At 44.0% G+C, this 20894-nt stretch overlaps 1 protein-coding gene across 6 annotated transcripts in view; it reads right to left on the bottom strand.

Annotated features, from left to right (window-relative positions):
- The window catches only part of rabep1 (rabaptin, RAB GTPase binding effector protein 1), a 123786-nt gene that overhangs the window by 6814 nt on the left and 96078 nt on the right, over positions 1-20894 (bottom strand). For all 6 annotated transcript variants that reach the window (XM_070869932.1, XM_070869933.1, XM_070869935.1 and 3 more), the window contains one exon: positions 3906-4022. In XM_070869932.1, coding sequence (XP_070726033.1) covers positions 3906-4022 — 117 coding nt within the window. The remainder of the gene's footprint in view (positions 1-3905; positions 4023-20894) is intronic.

The following is a 20894-nucleotide window of genomic DNA, read 5'->3' as shown; positions in this document are numbered from 1 at the left end:
GGCTCCAGGTCCAGCAACACCTCAAATTTAAAATTCACATCCTTGTTTTCAAAACCCTTCCATGGCCTCGTCCCTCCCCAGCTCTGTAACCTCCTCCAGCCCTAAAACCCTCCAAGATCTGCATTCCTGCATTTTTGGCATCTTGTGCATCCCCAATTTCCTTCGCCCACCATCGGCAGCCGTGCTTTCATCCACCTAAGCCCTAGACTCTGGAAATTTCTCCCTAAAGCTGTTCGCCTCTCCACCTCTTTCCTTTAAGTTGCTCCTTAAAACCTACCTCTATGACCAAGCTTTTGTTCACCTGCCCATATATATCTTTATGGGGCTCAGTGTCAAATTTCGTCCAATAACGATTCCTTTGAAGGGCTTTGGGATATTTTACTATGTTAATGGCACTATATAATGCAAGCTGTTGTAAATGAGGAGACTAGGAACTGTGGAGGATTTGGGTGTCCATGTACACAAATCACAAAAAGCTAGTTCTCGGGTACAAAAAGTAATCAAATAGGTTAATTGAATGTTGGCCTGTATCTCAAGGGGGCTGGAATACAAAAGTGAGTAAGTGATACTTCAGTTATGTACAGCTGTGGCCAGACACGCACAGCTGTGGCCAGACCCCGTCTGAAATACTGCGTTCCATACCACACCCCAAAGGATACATTGGCCTCGGAGCGGGTACAACACAGATTCACCAGATTATCAGGGCTTAGAGCGTTAAATTGAGATGACAGGTTGCATAAATTTGGTTTCTATTCCGTTGAGTTTAGAGGGTTGAGGCTAACTGAGGTGATACAAGAATTCGATAGGGTAGATACAGAGAAACCATTTCCTCTGGTGGGAGAATCCAGATCATGAGCACAATGTTAAAATTAGAGCCCGGCCATCTAGGTGTGATATTAAGAAGCACGTGATATTGAAAATCTGGAACTCTCTCCCCAGAAAAGCTGTGGATGCTGGGTGGGGGGGGGGGGGGGTCAATTGAAATTTGGAGACCGAGATGGAGTTTTTTTTGTGGGGAGGGTATCAAGGGTTAGGGAGTAAAGGTGGGTAAATGGGGTTGAGGTACAAATCAGCTATGATCTGACTGAATTTGAGGGGCTGAATAGTTGAATATTCTTTCACTTTTTATTGATCCTGTTCCCACCAGCCTGCTCCTCTCCAAGGCTTTGGTTCTCATTCCTTGCCTTTTCCTGAAACTATGCAACTGAACTGGATGAAGGTCCCTTCTGCGTGCTAAGTGTGATAACGTTACAAACCCACTCGTTGAAAAGGGTTAGATTGTCCATTACTTGGAGCAGCAACAATCCCCATAGCAAAGTGAAGATTAGCCCTGGTACATGGACAAAACACAGACATTCCTCCGGCCAGCAAGGAATCGTATCTAAATTACAGCAACAAAGTGAGCAAAAACAAATTAATGTATTAAAGAACTTCATTCAATTGTAGAAATCATAAGAATGCCTGATGTAAATAAAACACACAGTGGCCTTGCCTCCTGAAATATAAACCTCCCAGCTCAGCATGAGTCAATGTCAAGGCTGCTCAGACTCCGGTTACAGAGTTCCAAATCATTCTTTTTACTTTCCAAACACCAAAGTTCCATTGCATAAATTGAATAAAAACTGCTGCAAAACTGCTGCCTGGATTTCCAAAAACAGCAGAATAAATAACCAAATTACATTTTTCTTTTATTCATTCTTGGGCTGTTGGCATCACTGGCAAGGCAAGCGTTTAATGCTCAGAGAAGGTGGAGGGCCTTCTTTGCTGCAGTTTGATAGAACCGAGTGGCTTGCTAGGGGACTTCCTCTACACTCAGTGTCCTACCATTTAACGTGTATTCCCTTGCCTTGTTAGGCCCCCCCTCACACTTAGCTCACTGTTCCGCCCATCTGACCAGTACATTGATATCTTGCTGCAATCCGCAACTTTTTTCATTATCAACCACACAGCCTATTTTAGTGTCATCTGCAAACTTGTTAATCATACCCCCAACATTCAAGTCCAAGTTGTGCTTATTTGTACTGCAAAAATGACCACCATGCTCCACCCTTTGTCTATGATTGGTCCCCTTGGAGAAACCGTCCATTCCAAGGTCTCACTGTCTTTGCAAATTGTAACTCGATCCACTTTGACTTCATGAAGCAACAGAGGACAGAGCTCTCCAGAATACAGCAAGGGTCAGCCATAGTCCTGTACCCCAATCCCAGTACATGCCTCCCCAAGTCGAAGTGCGTGCCTTACCCCAGCCCACCATAGAAGAGAGTCGGGGGGTGTGGGGTTGAAGAGAGTTGGGTAGGGGGGGGGAGGAGAAGAGAGTCGGGTGGGGGGAGGAGAAGAGCGTCGGGGGGGGGGGGGGGAGGGAGAAGGAGGGAGAGCGCAGAAGAGTGTCAGTCCGGGAGGGGGGGGGGGGGAGGAGGAGGGGGGTGGCGGAGGGGAGAGAGGCGGCGCCTCAGGTCCTGTATCTCGGCACCACGTGCATGGAATGATTCGGTCCGGGAGGGGGGCGGAGCTTGATAGGGGTGGGGCTTGTCTGGCAAAAAAAGTGCAGTACGGGCAGAGGGCTGGACAGACGCCCGTCTGTTAAAACAAGTGCAGTACAAATAGTTAAATCATTGATATATACCATAAAAAGCAAGGGACATAGTACTGAGCCCTGTGGAACCCCACTGGAAACATCCTTCCAGTCACAAAAACACCCATCAACCATTACCCTTTGCTTCCTGCCTTTGAGCCAACTTGACACTTTGCCCTGGATCCCATGGGCTTTTACTTTCATGAACAGTCTGCCATGTGGGACCTTGCAGAAATCCATATACACTACATCAAAGACACTACCTTCATCGACCCTTCAAGTTACCTCCTCGAAAAATTCAATCAAGTTCGTCAGATACGACCGTCCCTCAACTGGCTGACTGTCCTTGATTAATCGGTGTCTTTCCAAATTAAGATTTATCCTGTCCCTCAGGATTTTTTTCCAATAATTTTCCCACCATTGAGGTTAGGCTAACTGGCCTGTAATTACTCAGTCTATCCCTTTCTCCCTTTTTAAACAAAGTACCACATTTGCAGTCCCCCTGTCCTCTGGCACCACACCTGAAGCCAGAGCGGATTGGAAAATGATGGTCAGAGCCTCTTGCTATTTCCTCATTTGCTTCTCTTAACAGCCTGGGATACATTTCATCCGAGCCTCAGCCCTTTAATACTTCCTCTCTCACTATACTTATCTTGTTGAATATTTCACACTCCTCCTCCCTCATTGCAATGTCTGCATCGCCCCTCTCTTTTGTGGAAACAGATGCAAAGTATTCATTAAGAATCATACCCATGTTTTCTGCCTTCGCACACAGATTTCCTTTAATAGATCTAACTCTTTCTCTCGTTATCCTCTTGCTCTTAATGTATTTATAAAACATCTTTGGGTTTTCCCTGATTTTACTTGTCTCTCTTTGCTTTCCTGGTATCTTCTTTTTTGGTGAGCAAAGTGAGTGAAATGTCGGTATCCTGTTAGACACATTTGAATCTGTCTTGATCATTTTGATTCCTGTCCTTACTGCATGGTTTATGCTGTTACGTTCATATTGTTTTACTGGGGGGGAGATGACGTTGTCACATATTGCAAATTGAATTAGTCACCTTAATGGATCTTTTTAATTTATCTTAGATCACTTTACACAGCTCTATAACAATGGAAGTTAGTGCCATCCTACAATATTGCTGTCACTGGTTTATTTCCCCAGAATAGTTTGGTATTTGTAAAAGTGATCAGGACCCAACTATCTATCTAGATTGTGCTCGATCATACTACTGCAGTGCCGCAAAATAAACACCAACTGCGTAAACCGAGCTTCATCATCAAGGCAGACATTTTAGGTGTAACTGAGAAATGCTGTGCCTGCCCCAGGTACCTGGTTACTGGTATCCTCAGAGCTCTTTTTGACATAATCCTCCAGCTCTTGTTTCTCCTTCATTGTTCTTTCCAGCTGTTCATTGGCCTGTCGTAGCATCACTTGCAGCTTCTTTACCTGCACAGTTATTAAGCAGATAGACACAACATCAGAAAATGCAATGTGTAGAATCACTTTCAGCACAAGACAACATGCACTTTCAATTATATTTGTACTCAATGTCTTGTATGGAACAGGGATGATCACTGATCTAAGTTAATAAAAGGAGCAGCGCCCGAGGCCCGAGACCAGTGTCAAGAGCGGGACCAGAGGAGCAACGGTGGAGGGGACAAAAAGGAGCTAGCTGGGAATTGGAGCAATTCAACAGAGGCAAAAATCGAAAGTGTGACGTCAGCTCAAGGGAAACAGCTGATTGGTGAGTGATTTTGTCTTCTAGTTTTAAGTTTATTTCATAGTCAAATAGTTCATAGTTTAGTTCACAGTCAAATAATTAGAGGCATGGCAGGGCAGCTCAGTCCCCTGGAGTGCACATCCTGTGCCATGCGGGAAGCTCTGGATGCTTCACGTAGTCTGGATGACCACGTGTGCAGGAGGTGTTACCAGCTACAGCAACTTGAGCTCTGGGCGGAGAACTTTGAGGATCGCACGTTTCTAGAGGTGGCCACCATGCAGCTTAAGTGTGTGCAGGCAGAGAGGGAATGGGTGACCGCCAGACAGGAGGAGGACCAGACAGGGGAATGCAGCCAGATCCAAGTCCATGGCACCACGGGTGGCTCAACTGCACGGGGGAGGGGGGGAGAAGAAGAATGGAAGAGTGGTAGGGGACTCAATAGTCAGCGGAGCAGACAGGCATTTCTGTGGCCATAGACCTGACTCCAGGATGGTATGTTGCCTCCCTGGTGTCTGGATCAAGGATGTCACTGAGTAGCAGCAGGGCATTCTGGGGGGAAGAAGATGAACAGCCAGAGGTCGTGGTCCATATCAGGACCAATGACATAGGTAGAAAGAGGGATGAGGTCCTGCAGGCAGATTTTAGGGAGCTAGATTAAAAAACAGGACCTCAAAAGGTAGCAATCTCCAGGTTACTCCTAGTGCCACGTACTAGTGAGTACAGAAATAGGATAGGACAGATGAATGCGTGGCTGGAAGGATGGTGCAGGCTTTAGATTCCTGAGGCATTGGGCCCGTTTCTGGGTAAGGTGGGACCTGTACAAGCCAGGCAGGTTGCACCTCAACAGAGTCAGGATAAATATCCTCGCAGGGGGGGGGGGGGGGGGGTTGCTCGTGCTGTTGGGGAGGGAAGGGAAAGAAGCAAAGCTGGAATTGGAAAGCAAAAAAGTAGAAAGTGAATTTGGAAGACAGAGGAAACGAGGACTAGACAACAAGGAAGTTTGGCAGTGCTAAATGGTATAAAGTTCAATGCAAGGAGTATAGGAAATAAGACAGACGAGCTGAGAGCACAGATAGACACGTAGTACGATATTATAGTTAGTAATGAGACATGGCTGAAAGAAGGGCAGGTACAGTTAAAGGGTTTTCAGACGGGATAGAGAGGGGGTCAAAAGGAGGGGGCGGAGGGAAATCACAGTATTGATTAATGAAACAATTACAGCTGTGAGGAGGGATTCTATGTTGGAAGGATCATCAAATGAGTCCATATGGGTCGAATTGAAGAACACAAAAGGGGCGATCACACTGCTGGGAGTGTACTATAGACCCCCAGTCAGATAGAAGAGCAAATATGTAGGCAGATTTCTGAGAAGTGCAAAAACTAAAGGGCTGTAATAGTAGGAGATTTCAATTACTCTAATATTAACTGGGATAAAATTAGTGTGAAAGGTATAGAGGGTACGGAATTCCTAAAATGCATTCAGGAGAACATTTTTTTAGTCAGTATGTAGCAAGCCCAACAAGGGAGGGAGCTGTTTTGGACTTAGTTTTAGGGAATGAAGCTGGAGAGGTGGAAGGGGTATCAATGGGAGAGCAATTTGGTGCCAATGATCATAATTCAGTTAGATTTAGGGTAGTTATGGAAAAAGACAGATAGACCAGGAATAAAAGTTCTCAACTGGGGAAAATTTTGATAAGCGGAGAGGTGATTTAGCCATAATGGAGTGGAAACAGTGGGAGGCATTCAAGGAGAAGATCCGGAGGGCTCAGAGGAAGTATATTCTCAAAGAAAAAGGGCAGGACTAACAAATCTAGAGCCACTGGATGTCTAGGGACACAGAGAAGGATAAAGAAAAAAATGGGAGGCTTATGACAGATACTGAGGGCTCAATACTGCAGAAACCCTAGAGAACTATAGAAAAGTGCAGGGATGCAATTAAAAAGGAAATTGGGAAAGCAAAGAGAGCATTACTACTAGGGGGATCAAGGGGTATGGCGAGAAAGCAGGAATGGGGTACTGAAGTTGCATATTCAGCCATGAACTCATTGAATGGCGGTGCAGGCTAGAAGGGCCGAATGGCCTACTCCTGCACTATTTTCTATGTATGTTTCTATGTATGAAAACATTTTGGCAAGTAAAATCAAGGAAAACCCAAAGATGTTTTATAAATACATTTAGAGCAAGAGGATAACTAAAGAAAGAGTAGGGTCTATTAGAGACCATAAAGGTAATCTGTGTGTGGAGGCAGAAGACATGGATATGGTTATTAATAAGAACATAAGAAATAGGAGCAGGAGTAGGCCATTTGGCCCCTCCAGCCTGCTCCGCCATTCAATAAGATCATGGCTGATCTGATCATGGACTCAGCTCCACTTCCCTGCCCACTCCCCATAACCCTTTACTCCCTTATCGCTCAAAAATCTGTCTATCTCCACCTTAAATGACCCAACCTTCACAGTTCTCTGGGGCAGAGAATTCCATAGATTTACAACCCTCAGAAGAAATTCCTCCTCATCTCAGTTTTAAATGGGCGGCCCCTTATTCTGAGACTATGTCCCGAGTTTTAGTTTCCCCTATGAGTGGAAATATCCTCTCTGCATCCACCTTGTCGAACCCCCTCATTATCTTATATGTTTCGATAAGATCACCTCTCATTCTTCTGAACTCCAATAGGCCCAATCTACTCAACCTTTCCTCATAAGTCAAACCCCTCATCTCCGGAATGAACCTAGCGAATCTTCTCTGAACATCCTCCAATGCAAGTACAGTCTTCCTCAAATACAGAAACCAAAACTGTACGCAGTTCTCCAGGTGTGGCCTCACCAATACCCTGTACAGTTGCAGCAGGACTTCTCTGCTTTTATACTCTATCCCCCTTGCAATGAAGGCCATTTGCCTTCCTGAATACTTTGTGTCTGTTTTCACAAAAGAGAGGGGCGAAGCAGACATTGCAATCAGGAAGGAGGAGTGTGAAATATTATATGAAATAAACTTAGTGAGAGAGGAAGTATTAAGGGGTTTAACAGCTTTCAAAGTGGATACAATCCCAGGCCCAGATGACATGTATCCCAGGCTGTTAAGAGAAGCAAAAGAGGAAATAGCAGAGGCTCTGACCTTCATTTTCCAATCCTCTCTGGCGACAGGTGTGGTGCCGGAGGCTTGGAGGACTGCTAACGCGATACCATTGTTTAAAAAAGAGAGAAAGGGATAGGCCGAGTAATTACAGGCCAGTCAACCTAACCTCAGTGGTGGGAAAATGATTAGAAAAAATTGAGGGACAGGATAAATCTTCATTTGGAAAGACACAGATTAATCAAGGACTTTGTTAAGCATGGATATTGTTAAGGGAAGGTCGTGTCTGACTAACTTGACTGAATTTTTTGAGGAGGTAACCAGGAGGGTCGATGAGGGTGGTGCATTTGATGTAGTGTATATGGATTTTAGCAAGGCATGGGAATACACATTAAATGGTAGGACGCTGAAAAGTGTAGAGGAACAAAGTGACATTGGACTGATTGTGCACAGATTCCTGAAGGTAGGCCAGATAGATAAAATGGTTAAGAAGGCATACGGAATACTTGCCTTTATTAGCTGAGGCATGGAATAAGGGAGGTTATGCTTGAACTGCATAAAACAATAGTTAGGCCACAGCTGAGTACTGCATGTAGTTCTGGTCACCACATTACAGAAAAGATGTGATTGCACTGGAGAGGGTACAGAGGAGATTTACAAGGATGTTGCCTGGACTGGAGAATTTTAGCTATGAGGAAAGATTGGAGATGCTGGGGTTGCTTTCTTTGGAACAGAGGAGGTCGAGGGGAGATCTTATTAAGGTGTATAATATTATGAGGGGCCTGTATAGAGTGGATAGGACGGACCTATTTCCCTTAGCAAAGGGGTCAACATCCAGGGGGCATAGATTTAAAGTAATTGTTGAAGGTTTAGTGGGATTTGAGGGGAAATTTCTTCAACCAGAAGATGGTGGGGGTCTGGAACTCACTGCCTGAAATGGTGGTAGAGGCAGAAACCCTTACCACATTTAAAAAGTACTTGGATGGGCACCTGAAGTGCTGTAACCTACAGGGCTACAGACATAGAGCTGGAAAGTGGGATTAGACTGGATAGCTCTTTGTTGACTGGTGTGGACACGATGGGCCGAAATGGCCTCCTTCTGTGCTGTAATTTTCTATAATTCTATAAAATACCTTCTATTGTGTGTGTGTGAAAGAAAAAGTATGTGAGAGAATGCAGGAGGGTGCGGAAAAGAGTGTGAGAGAGTACAGAAGAGAGATTACGTACGAGAAAGAAAGAGATACTAAGTGACTGATGGAGAGCAAGAAAGACAAAGTGAAAGACAGAGCTGAAAAAGGGTCCTCACCCTCAACATTAACTTGTCAATCAGCATTTGTGGAGAACAGTCATGTGTCTTCTGCATTTTTGTTTCATATCAATGCAAAGTTTTGCCAAGAGTTTTATCCTGCATGCATTGTGCAATATGCGGTTGTGTTGGATTGTAATATCTCGTTAACAAACCATATTCCTGTTGTATAGTTAGGCGTTAATTTGTGCCCTTATTGCTCAGACAGGAATTACAATAACTTATCACATGACTACCAGTATGGTGCCTCCATTTAGTATTAGTACAGTCAGCAAGAGGAAGGAACTGAGACAAACTTAACACTAAAACCTTTAACACAAAACCTCAGGGAGGTTGTTGGTTTACATTTCCAACTAAGCACGTGGATTTCACTGGCACAGACTTCAGTGCCGAGAAGCATCAATCGACAAGATGCTGCAAAGATTAGAACCTTTTGAAACTTACTGTAAACCTGTAGATTTCACAATTTACATTTACTACACACTGTGAGGCATTTGGCACACTTTCATGCAGAGTTTATAAGAACACAACAAATAGGCCCTTTGAGCCATTTAATAAGATCATGGCTGATCTTCTACATCAACTCCACTATCCCGATATTCCTCGATACTGTATCGATCTCAGCCTTGAATATACCCTTTGACCGAGCATCCACTACCCTTTGGGGTAGAGAATTCCAAAGATTCACAATCCTCAGTGAATACATTTCTCTTCATCCCTGTCTTAACTGGCTACCTCCTTCCGCTGAACCTATCACCCCTAGTTCTACACTCTCCAGCCAAAGGAAACAATTTCTTAGCATCTACCTGTCAAGCCCTCGTATATATTTCAATGAGATCACCTCTCACTCTTCTAAATTCCAGAGTATAGGCCCAATCTATTCCATCTCTCCTCAGAGGACAGCGCTCTCATCCCAGGAGTCAGTTTGGTGAACCTTCGTTGCACCCCTCTGTGGCAACTATATCCTTCCTTCGGTAAGGAGACCAAAACTGTACACAGCACTCCAGGTGTGGTCTCACCAGGGCCCTATATAATTACAGCAAGACATCTTACTCTTATACTCCAATTCCCTTGCAATAATGGCTAATATATCAGTTGCCTTCCTAATTGCTTTCTGTACCTGCATGTTAACTTTGTGATTCGTGTGCAAGGACACCCAGGTCCCTCTGAATACCAACATTTACAAGTCTCATCTTTTAAAAAAAAATTTAGCTTTTCTATTCTTCCTACCAAAGTGGATAATTTCACACTTCCCACATTATCAGACATCTGTCTTGTTCCAGTGCCTTATCTCCACTTCTCTTATTTCTCCCATTCAATACTACAAGGGTCTGTTTGCATTCCAGCTCAGCTAATGTTCTTAGTCTCCATTTATCTTCACAATTACAAAATAGTGCCTTTTACATACACAAAGGGCCATCAATATAAGATAGTCACGACTAAATACAATAGGGAATTCCAGAGAAACTTCTTTACCCAGAGAGTGGTTAGAATGTGGAACTCACTACCACAAGGAGTAGTTGAGACGAATAGCATAGATGCATTTAAGGTGAAACTAGATAAACACAAGGGAGAAAGGAATAGAAGGGAATGCTGATGGGGTTAGAGGAAGTCGGGTATGAGGAGGCTCATGTGGAGCACTAACACCGGCATGGACCTGTTGGGCCAAATGGCCGGTTTCTGTACTGTAAATTCCAGGTAATTCCATGCCAACATTATCCGATAATCTGTTTACAGAATATAATGGACCTCTCAAATCATTAAAATCTCGAGAAAAAAGCTTGTACATCATTAAAAAAACCATCTTCTCAACACGTGTCGGCGCATTCTTCAACTCGGTATCGGAGCCATTTCTCCTACCACATCACTCATAGAAACATAGAAAATAGGTGCAGGAGTAGGCCATTCAGCCCTTAGAGCCTGCACCACCATTCAATAAGATCATGGCTGATCATTCACCTCAGGACCCCTATCCTGCTTTCTCGCCATACCCCTTGATCCCCTTAACCGTAAGAGCCATATCTAACTCCCTCTTGAATATATCCAATGAACTGGCATCAACAACTCTCTGCGGCAGGGAATTCCACAGGTTAACAACTCTGAGTGAAGAAGTTTCTCCTCATCTCAGTCCTAAATGGCCTACCTCTTATCCTAAGACGGTGTCCCCTGGTTCTGGACTTCAACATCGGGAACATTCTTCCCACATCTAACCTGTCCAGTCCCATCAGAAACTTATATGTTTCTATGAGATCCCCATAGGAACTAAGAGAGTCCATGGAGTGTTGGAAAATGACCACCAATGCATCTACTATTTCTAGGGCCACTTCCTTAAGTACTCTGGGATGCAGACTATCAGGCCCTGGGGATTTATCGGCCTTCAATTCCATCAATTTCCCTAACACCATTTCCTGACTAATAAGGATTTCCCTCAGTTCCTCCTTCTCGCTAGACCCTCGGTCCCCTAGTATTTTTGGGAGGTTATTTGTGTCTTCCTTAGTGAAGACAGAACCAAAGTATTAGTTCAATTGGTCTGCCATTTCCTTGTTCCCCATTTTGAATTCACCTGATTCTGACTGCAAGGGATCTACATTTGTCTTCACTAATCTTTTTCTCTTCACATATCTATAGAAGCTTTTGCAGTCAGTTTTTATGTTCTCTGCAAGCTTCCTCTCATACTCTATTTCCCCCTCCTAATTAAACCCCTAGTCCTCCTCTGCTGTACTCTAAATTTATCTCAGTCCTCAGGTTTGCTGCTTTTTCTGGCCAATTTCTATGTCTCTTCCTTGGATTTAATACTATCCCTAATTTCCCTTTTTAGCCACTGTTGAGCCACCTTCCCGTTTTATTTTTACGCCAGACAGGGATAAGGACCGAGCCAGGGGGGGCCCCCAAGAATCATTAGATTGCTGTCCTCGCCCTCATTCCTGCAATCTCCCTCGTAATGCTCATTTCGTTTGTTATGTTGGGGAGGGAACGAATCAAAAATTCTAAACTGAGCCGTGAGTATCATCTTCCGTCTCTTTGCTCCTCTTCCTTCTCCTCCCCCAATCCAGAACTGAGGTGAAGTGAAATGGATGGGTGTGGAATGACGGTGGGGAAATGGTGACGAGCGGAGAGAACTGTCTGTAACTGAGCTACAGATTCTGTACCCGTGGTTTGTTGGTCCCAATCGGGAGATCGGAAAGTGCCAGGTTGTGTACCGCTCCACTACTGTCTCTCACGCTGCACTTGTAGCTCTGAGTGTTACCCCCAGTGTTCGCCTCCCAGGACTGACCGAGCACTCTCCTTCCCCCTCACGATTAACTGAGCTCTCCCCTTTCCCTCTCAGGACTGACCGAGCACTCCCCTTCCTCCTCACGACTGACAGAGCTCTACCCTCTCCCCCAGTGTTCCCCCGCCCCAGGACTGACCAAGCTCGCCCCCCCCCCTCCCTCAATAATCCAAGGGAAGGTTTTGAGCTTTTCTGGTTCATCTGCAGGTGCCAACATTTATTGTGAAATTCTCCTTATCGTAGGTGGGGTAACCCAGGAAACTGAGGAGGCAAGAGGAGGAGAGCCTTACGTTCAGTGTGTGATTGCTGAAGAAATACCAGCAACGCTGTCTCCGCAAGATCCTGCAAATCCTCTGGGAAGACAGACCTACCAACGGTGTTGTCCTCGATCAGGCCAACATCCCCAGCATTGAAGCACTGACCACACTCAACCAGTTCCGTTGGGTGGGCCACATTGTTCGCATGCCCGACACAAGACTCCCAAAACAAGCGCTCTACTCGGAACTTCTTCACCACAAACGAGCCAAAGGTGGGCAGTGGAAACATTGCAAGGACATCCTCAAAGCCTCCCTGATAAAATGCAACATCCCCACTGACACTTGGGAGTCTCTGGCCAAAGACCGCCAGGGGTCTAGCGAGAAGGAGGAACTGATGGAAATCCTTATTAGTCAGGAAATTGTGTTAGGGTAATTGATGGGATTGAAGGCCGATAAATCCCCAGGGCCTGATAGTCTGCATCCCAGAGTACTTAAGGAAGTGGCCCTAGAAATAGTAGATGCATTGGTGATCATTTTCCAACTGTCTATCGAATCTGGATCAGTTCCTATGGACTGGAGGGTAGCTAATGTAACACCACTTTTTTAAAAAGGAGGGAGAGAGAAAACAGGGAATTATAGACCGGTTAGCCTGACATCTGTAGTGAGGAAAATGTTGCAATCAATTGTTAAAGATGAAATAGCAGCGCATTTGGAAAGTAGTGACAGGATCGGTCCAAGTCAGCATGAATTTATGAAAGAGAAATTATGCTTGACAAATCTTCTAGAATTTCTTTGAGGATGTAACTAGTGGAGTGGACAAGGGAGAACCAGTGGATGTGGTGTATTTGGACTTTCAAAAGGCTTTTGACAAGGTCCCACACAAGAGATTGGTGTGCAAAATTAAAGCACATGGTACTGGGGGTAATGTATTGATGTGGATAGAGAACTGGTTGGCAGACAGGAAGCAGAGAGTCGGGATAAACGGGTCCTTCTCAGAATGGCAGGCAGTGACTGGTGGGGTGCCGCAGGGCTTCGTGCTGGGACCCCAGTTATTTACAATATAAATCAATGATTTAGATGAAGGAATTGAGTGTAATATCTCCAAGTTTGCAGATGACACTAAGCTGGGTGGTGGTGTGAGCTGTGAGGAGGATGCTAAGAGGCAGGTTAGGGGAGTGGGCAAATGCATGGCAGATGCAGTACAATGTGGATAAATGTGAGGTTATCCACTTTGGTGGCAAAAACACGAAGGCAGAATATTATCTGAATGGCGGCAGATTAGGAAAAGAGGAGGTGCAACAAGACCTGGGTGTCATGGTACAGCAGTCATTGAAAGCTGGCATGCAGATACAGCAGACGGTGAAGGCGGCAAATGGTATGTTGCCATTCATAGCTAGGGGATTTGAGTATAGGAGCAGGGAGGTCTTACTGCAGTTGTACAGTGCCTTGGTGAGGCCTCACATGGAATAGTGTGTTCAGTTTTGGTCTCCTAATCGGAGGAAGGACGTTCTTGCTATTGAGGGAGTGAGGCGAAGGTTTACCAGACTGATTCCCAGGATGGCAGGACTGACATATGAGGAGAGACTGGATTAACTGGGCCTGTATTCACTGGAGTTTAGAAGAATGAGAGGGGATCTTATAGAAACATAAAATTCTGACGGGACTGGACAGGTTAGATGCAGAAAGAATGTTCCCGATGTTGGAAGTCCAGAACCAGGGGTCACAGTCTAAGGATAAGGGGTAAGCCATTTAGGACTGAGATGAGGAGAAACTTCTTCACTCAGAGAGTTGTTAACCTGTGGAATTTCCTACCGCAGAGAGTTGTTGAAGCCAGTTCGTTATCTAACTCCCTCTTGAATACAGCTATAGTCCTGACGGCTAAAGAGGTCAAGGGGTTATGGAAAGAAAGCAGGAAAGGGGTACTGAAGTGATCAGCCATGATCTTATTGAATGGTGGTGCAGGCTCGAAGGGCCGAACGGCCTACTCCTGCACCTATTTTCTATGTCTCTATGTACAATTGTAGTAGTTCATCCACGTGATTTTTAAATGTCTGCCATTGCCTATCTACCGTCAACCCTTTAAGTATCATTCGCCAGTCTATCCTAGCCAATTCATGTCTCATACCATGGAAGTTACCTTTCCTTAAGTTCAGGACCCGAGTCTCTGAATTAACTGTGTCATTCTCCATCTTACTGAAGAATTCTACCATATTATGGTCACTCTTCCCCGAAGGAGCCTCGCACGACAAGATTTCTAATTAATCCTCTCTCATTACACAAGACCCAGTCTAGGATGGCCTACTCTCTAGTTGGTTCCTCGACATATTGGTCGAGAAAACAATCCCTTCTACACTCCAGGAAATCCTCCTCTGCAGTATTGCTACCAGTTTGGTTAGCCCAATCTATATGTAGATTAAAGTCGCCCATGATAACTGCTGTATCTTTATTGCATGCATCCTTCATTTCCTGTTTGATGCCATCCCCAACCTCACTACAACTGTTTGGTGGTCTGTACACAACTCCCATTAACGTCTTCTGCCCTTTGGTATTTCGCAGCTCTACCCATATAGATTCCACATCATCCAAGCTAATGTCCTTAATATTGCGTTAATCTCCTCTTTAACCAGTAATGCTATCCCACCTCCTTTTCTTTTCCATCCTATCTGAATATTGAATACCCCTGGATGTTGAGTTCCCAGCCTTGGTCACCCTGGAGCCATGTCTCCGTAATCCCAATTACATCTTATCCGTTAACAGCTATCTGTGCAGTTAATTCATCCTTTTTATTACGAATGCTCCTCGCATTGAGACTCAGAGCCTTCAGGCTTGTTTTTTTTAAGCACTCTTTGTCCTTTTAGAATTATGTTGTAATGTGGCTCTTTTTGATTTTTGCCCTTGATTTCTCTGCCCTTCACTCTTACTTTTCTCCTTCCTACCTTTTGCTTCTGCCCCCTTTTTACTTCCCTCTGTCTCCCTGCATAGATTCCCATCCCCCTGCCATATTAGTTTAAACCCTCCCAAACAGCACTAGCGAACGGTCCCGCCTAGGACATCGGTTCCGGTCCTGCCCAGGTGCAGACCGTCCAGTTTGTACTGGTCCCACCTCCCCCAGAACCGGTTCCAATGTCCCAGGAATTTGAACCCCCCCCCCCCCCCCCCCCCCCCCCCTTGCACCATTCATCAAGCCATGTATTCATCTGAACTATCCTGCTATTCCTACTCTGACTAGTACGTGGCACTGGTAGCAATCCTGAGACTACTACCTTTGAGGTCCTACTTTTTAAATTTATCTCCTAGCTCCCTAAATTCAGCTTGTAGGACCTCATCCCTTTTTTTTACCTATATCGTTGGTACCTATATGCACCACGACAGCTGGCTGTTCACCCGTCCCCTCCAGAATGCCCTGCAGCCGCTCAGAGACATCCTGCACTATCCCCATATCCCTAGATTCCCTTAATATCCAAAAATCTATCGATCTCTGTCTTGAATATACTCAATGACTGAGTCTCCACAGCCCTTTGGGGTTGACAATTCAAAATATTCACCACTCTGAGTGAAGAAATTTCTCCTCATCTCAGTCCGAAATGACTGACCCCTTATTCTGAGACTGTAAACCCTAGTTCTAGACTCTCCAGCCAGGGGAAACATCTTCCCTGTATCAACCCCGTCAAGCCCTGTCAAAATGTTGTATGTTTCAATGAGATCACCTCTCATTCTTCTAAACTCTAAATAATATTGGTTTAGTCTACTCAATCTCTCCTCATAGAACAATCCTCCTATCCCAGGAATCAATCTGATGATCCTTCGTTGCATTCCCTCAATGGCAAATATATCCCTTAGATAAGGAGACCAAAACTGGACACAATACTCCAGGTGCGGCCTCCCCAGAGTCCTATATAATTGCATTAGGACTTCTTCACTCTTGTATTCAAATCCTCTTGTAATAAAGGCCAATATACCATTTGCTTTTCTAATTGCTTGCTGTACCTGCATGTTAACTTTCAATGAGTTGTGTACAAGGACACTCGGGACCCTCTGAAAAACCAACATTTCCCAATCTCTCACCATTTAAAAAAATACTCAGATGCGAAGAAAAGTAAGATATCACCTTCAATTAATCGACTAGAAACAACCTCCAACATCGCTAGGAGAAACAGGAAAAATCTGAAGGTCCTGCAAGACATTGCTTATCTCACTGTCCCCTCCAGTGTAACATATCAAGTACACCCAGGCTTAATTTCTTACTCCAAATAGAGAAAAATAGACTTGTAATGCAATATAGACAGAACACAGTCAAGCTGCACCAGCAGTAAATATTCCCATCCTGAGAGTCTGGCTGAGTTAAGTATGTACAGAATGATTCCACCCAATGACTTCTCCACTGTCACTCTTCCAAACCAATAGAAGGGGAGGGAGAGGAGTTAGTGACACTAGCTATTCACCTCCCATAGATAGAGCACTCCAATACCATTAAGCAGCTTGGGCTGAAAGATACACAACGCAGATGATTTTAGGTCAGATTGGCTGATTAACCAGGCTTCTATCCCAGGCTCAACTAACCCTTTAAGAAAGTGGAGGTGATTTCAGTGCCAAAATAGACAAACTGTTGACAAGTGGGTAAGTGAACCTCAGAGTAGGGTGACTGATCAAGATCCCAATGTTAACCAAAATTCTTTAAGAACATACGAAAAATGACAGACAGGCAAAGACCATCTGGCCCACCGAGCCTGTCCCACACAATTGTGATAGCTTGTGTATTACAACGTATACACTCCACCCCACCCGAAACTATGCAATCTCCTGGGAGTGGCAAAAAGCAGCTAAAAAAACCCAGGCCAATTTGGGGGGAAAATTTTGGGAAATTCCTCTCCGACCCATCTAGGCAATCGAAACTTCCAGGAGATCACTCTGGCCATTAAATTCCCTTTGCAATTGTTTAACATTTCTTTGTTCTATTCTGTGCACTTTAGTGATTTCTTTGGGTAATTATGTTTAAACAGTTAATAATATTAAGAATTCATAGCTTGGAAGGGTTATCAAGTCCAACAACATGAAGGCGGCAAAGTCAACTTAAAACAGTTGGCGCTGAATCATCACCCCTGAATTTATGACCATTTACAAGTAACAATAGTTCAGGCCCTTAGTTGAAACACGCTGTATTTGGGGTGAGGGAGGATGGGGAGACAAACAATAGAACAAGAACGTTAACATTAGCCATAATGCTTAAAAGTTGACTTTGATTATTGGTGGCAAAAAGCCCTCGAAGCTATCGCGGGGCTTTTTGCAGATTCTACATTTGTGAATGTGTAGCTCCCCATTAGAGCATAGCTAAACCCTTTAACTAAATGCATGGCAATTTTTGAAAGGGATTTCTAGTCTGATATTGGCAATAGATCAAAAAGCTTAGAAATGGAAAGTATTCAGAGTTATGAGCAGATTTGCCATGGTGTTGCTCACAAATTGTCTGGGGCACAGGTGTAACGTTTAGCTGTGAACACAGAGCTATGCTGAATCTGCAATGCCCCATTTAAAACTCCTGGTTTAATTATGGAGAATTGAGTCTCAATAATGCAATTTTAGGTAATTGCAGCTGCTTATAAACTCTTGGTCAATTAGATGGCAAATCAATTGCTTGTCCAAAGGTTAGAAGAAAAAGCTATCATAAAATGACTATGCAGTCATTAAAGAGAGATCATTTTGGATCTATTATAAAGTTTAACAGAGTTATGGCAAAAATATACTTGTGTTTATAATTTTTGAGCTGGGTTAAAACCGGTCACACAGGCTTAAGACCAGTCATGGCTAGATATTTTTTGCTAGTTGGAAGCTGGAGAATTGTAACTACAAATGTATATTGGCAAAAAAAAAATACTGCGGATGCTGGAATCTGCAATAAAAACAGAAAATGCTGGAAATCTCAGCAGGTCAGGCAGCGTCTGTGGAGAGGAAGCAGAGTTAACGTTTCAGATCAATGACCCTTCGTCAGAACTGGAGAGTGTTTGAAAAGAACAGATTCTCAACAAGTACTGAGAGGGGGAGGGGAAGAAAGAACAAAAGGGAAGGTCTGTGATAGGTTGGAAGACAGGAGAGATGAGAGAGACAAAAGGGATGACCACCCAAATTCAAATGGTAATGCTAGAAGTTAGAAAAACATTAGTCAAGATAGGGTGTGAATGGTGGGATAATGACCAACTACCATTAGAGACAAGGAGAGAAATAGAAAGAGCTAGACTTTCCTATCATTTTCGGCGGGTTCTCGGCAATTTTCTCTGCGGTACAGCTGTTTTTCCGCCCGGCGAAAGTTTCCCCCTTATTTTTTAGTGGTATCGCCCAAATCTGAAAATGCCCACCGGGACCAAACCGCCGATGTGCAACGCTGAGAAAATCGCCAGGGCGTAAGTTTAGCCTCAATGGAAGCCCGTCCAGATTGCCGAAGGAACCGCCCTGTAAAAGCTGCTTAAACAGGGCGGTATGAGAGTACTCGGCAAAGAAAGGTAAGTTAAAGGTTCTTTATTTATTTTTTTAACATTTTAAAACGGCGATTAGGTGTAAAAGTGTCCGCACTGTTGGAGGTATCATCTTTCAGATGAGATGTTAAACCAAGGTCCCGTCTGCCCTCTCAAGTGGATACAAAAGATCGCATGGCACTATTTCGAAGAAGAGCGGGGGAGTTATCCCCGGTGTCCTGGCCAATATTTATCCCTCAATCAATATAATTCAAAAAAAGATTATCTTGTCATTATCATATTGCTGTTTGTGAGACCTTGCTGTGTGCAAATTGGCTGCTGCGTTTCCTACATTACAACAGTGACTACACTCCAAAATTACTTCATTGGCTGTAAAGCGCTTTGAGATGGTTGGTGGTCATAAAAGAGGCCATATAAATCCCAAGTCTTTCTTTCTTCCCTTGAGGCAACACTGTTCAGGCAAACTCTAGGAGTATGAATATGCATTTTAATCTGAACTGTTCCTTTTTCAAACGTTTCATATGTAACAAATGTTATTTTCAACCAGTAAATTTGCAGATAAAAAATTAAATTTACTTCAGCGAATTGACCAGTCACTTCCTGCTACTTGCTAGTTTGCGATTTGTGGCTTTATTTAAAAACATTGAGTGATCTGATCGCTGAGTTTTCTACTGCAGTCAATAAGTACCAATTGGCTTTTGATTCGCTCACCTCAGGTCAATCAGATAATTGATTGGTGGCTCAACAGATTAATCTTTTTTTCAAGGCAGTAATTAATCTTTGGATTATAAACAAGTGACACCCATGGTGCAGCCCTTTCAGTGTGACGCCTGCAAGAAGCCAGCTGTCTGGTGCGCCATCACGAGTTATAATTATATACTTGTGAGCTCCCGTGGTGCTGATCCTGATAATGCACGGGTTTATTAGGACAGGAGTATTATATCACAATGCATCATTCTGCTGCTAAGGTGGAGCTGCATAAAGCCGCACGGTCTAGTTGCTCTCAGTAGGCACATCCGAAATCCATGAAACACACAATGCATAATTGGGGACACTGATTTTTCCTCACTTTTAATTTATATCCTATCTCTTCTATTCCGACTTATTGCTGGTTAACTTTGAGCCAAAGTGTGACAGCTGAAGTGCAACAGAACGCAAGTTTAACCCTTACAGAAAGTCCACAGTATACACAATACTACTAATGTAACCACTGGTTCATCTTTCATGGCATTGCACAAGAAGTGTAGTCTTACGGTGAAGTGGGGTTAGAAAGTGTAGGATAATTGGATTGGAAAGCACAGACATAATTCTGCTCCCATTTTAAAGTCGTACATCCTGTGCTTACTTTTAGATTTAGATTATGAATTCCTATATCTATATTTATAATGGAATTGTCTATGTAAACTTGTAACATTGTAATTATACCCTCCTGCCACTCGAGGCACTGAAGTGATTACACCGTGACAATTTAACATAGCCAGTTTACATCATAAATGTGGCCAATGAATTTACAATGAAAAGATTGACGGGGCGTGCATCGAACTTAGATTTTTAATGGCCTCGAAACTGCTGGAGAAATAACAGCGCCGCCATTAGTGTGTAAAAAAAAGTGATTTATGGCGAGGATAAAAAACTTCACGATTTGCAAATCGCCACAAATTGCGAAGATGATTTGTGCAGCCTTGCAAAAACGGGAGCTCACGCCAACCTTCGCGCAACCATCAAGGATATTGTTGGATGTATACCGTAAATACGAATGAATCTCGCCACAGCTACTTCATGGTGCAAGGACCTTGTTAATGACGTGATTTATGATCCGGACATAAAACGTCACCTTGGAGGCCCAGAAAGAGAACAATTGAAACTGTGGAATCTCACTCTAGTACATATAAAATTATTCCTCAAGGCCAAAAACTATGTTCCCTAGCCACCAACTCCATCCCTCTCTCTGGCAACTGTCTGAGACCGAACCACACTATTCACAATTTTGGTGTTGTATTTGACCCCGAGATGAGCTTACGACCATATACCCGTTCCATTACTAAGAGCGGCTATTTCCACCTCCGTAACATCGCCCAACTCCATCCCAGCATCATCTCATTTGCTACTGAAACCCTCATTCATGCTTGTGTTACCTCTAGACTTGACTATTCCAACACACTCCTGGCCGGCCTCCAATCTTCCACTTTCCATAAACTTAAGGTCATCCAAAACTCTGCTCCCTG

The sequence above is a fragment of the Pristiophorus japonicus genome, unplaced genomic scaffold (assembly GCF_044704955.1).
Source record: "Pristiophorus japonicus isolate sPriJap1 unplaced genomic scaffold, sPriJap1.hap1 HAP1_SCAFFOLD_1034, whole genome shotgun sequence".
Lineage (NCBI taxonomy): Eukaryota > Metazoa > Chordata > Chondrichthyes > Pristiophoridae > Pristiophorus > Pristiophorus japonicus.
This window is presented reverse-complemented; position numbering and strand designations above follow the sequence as displayed.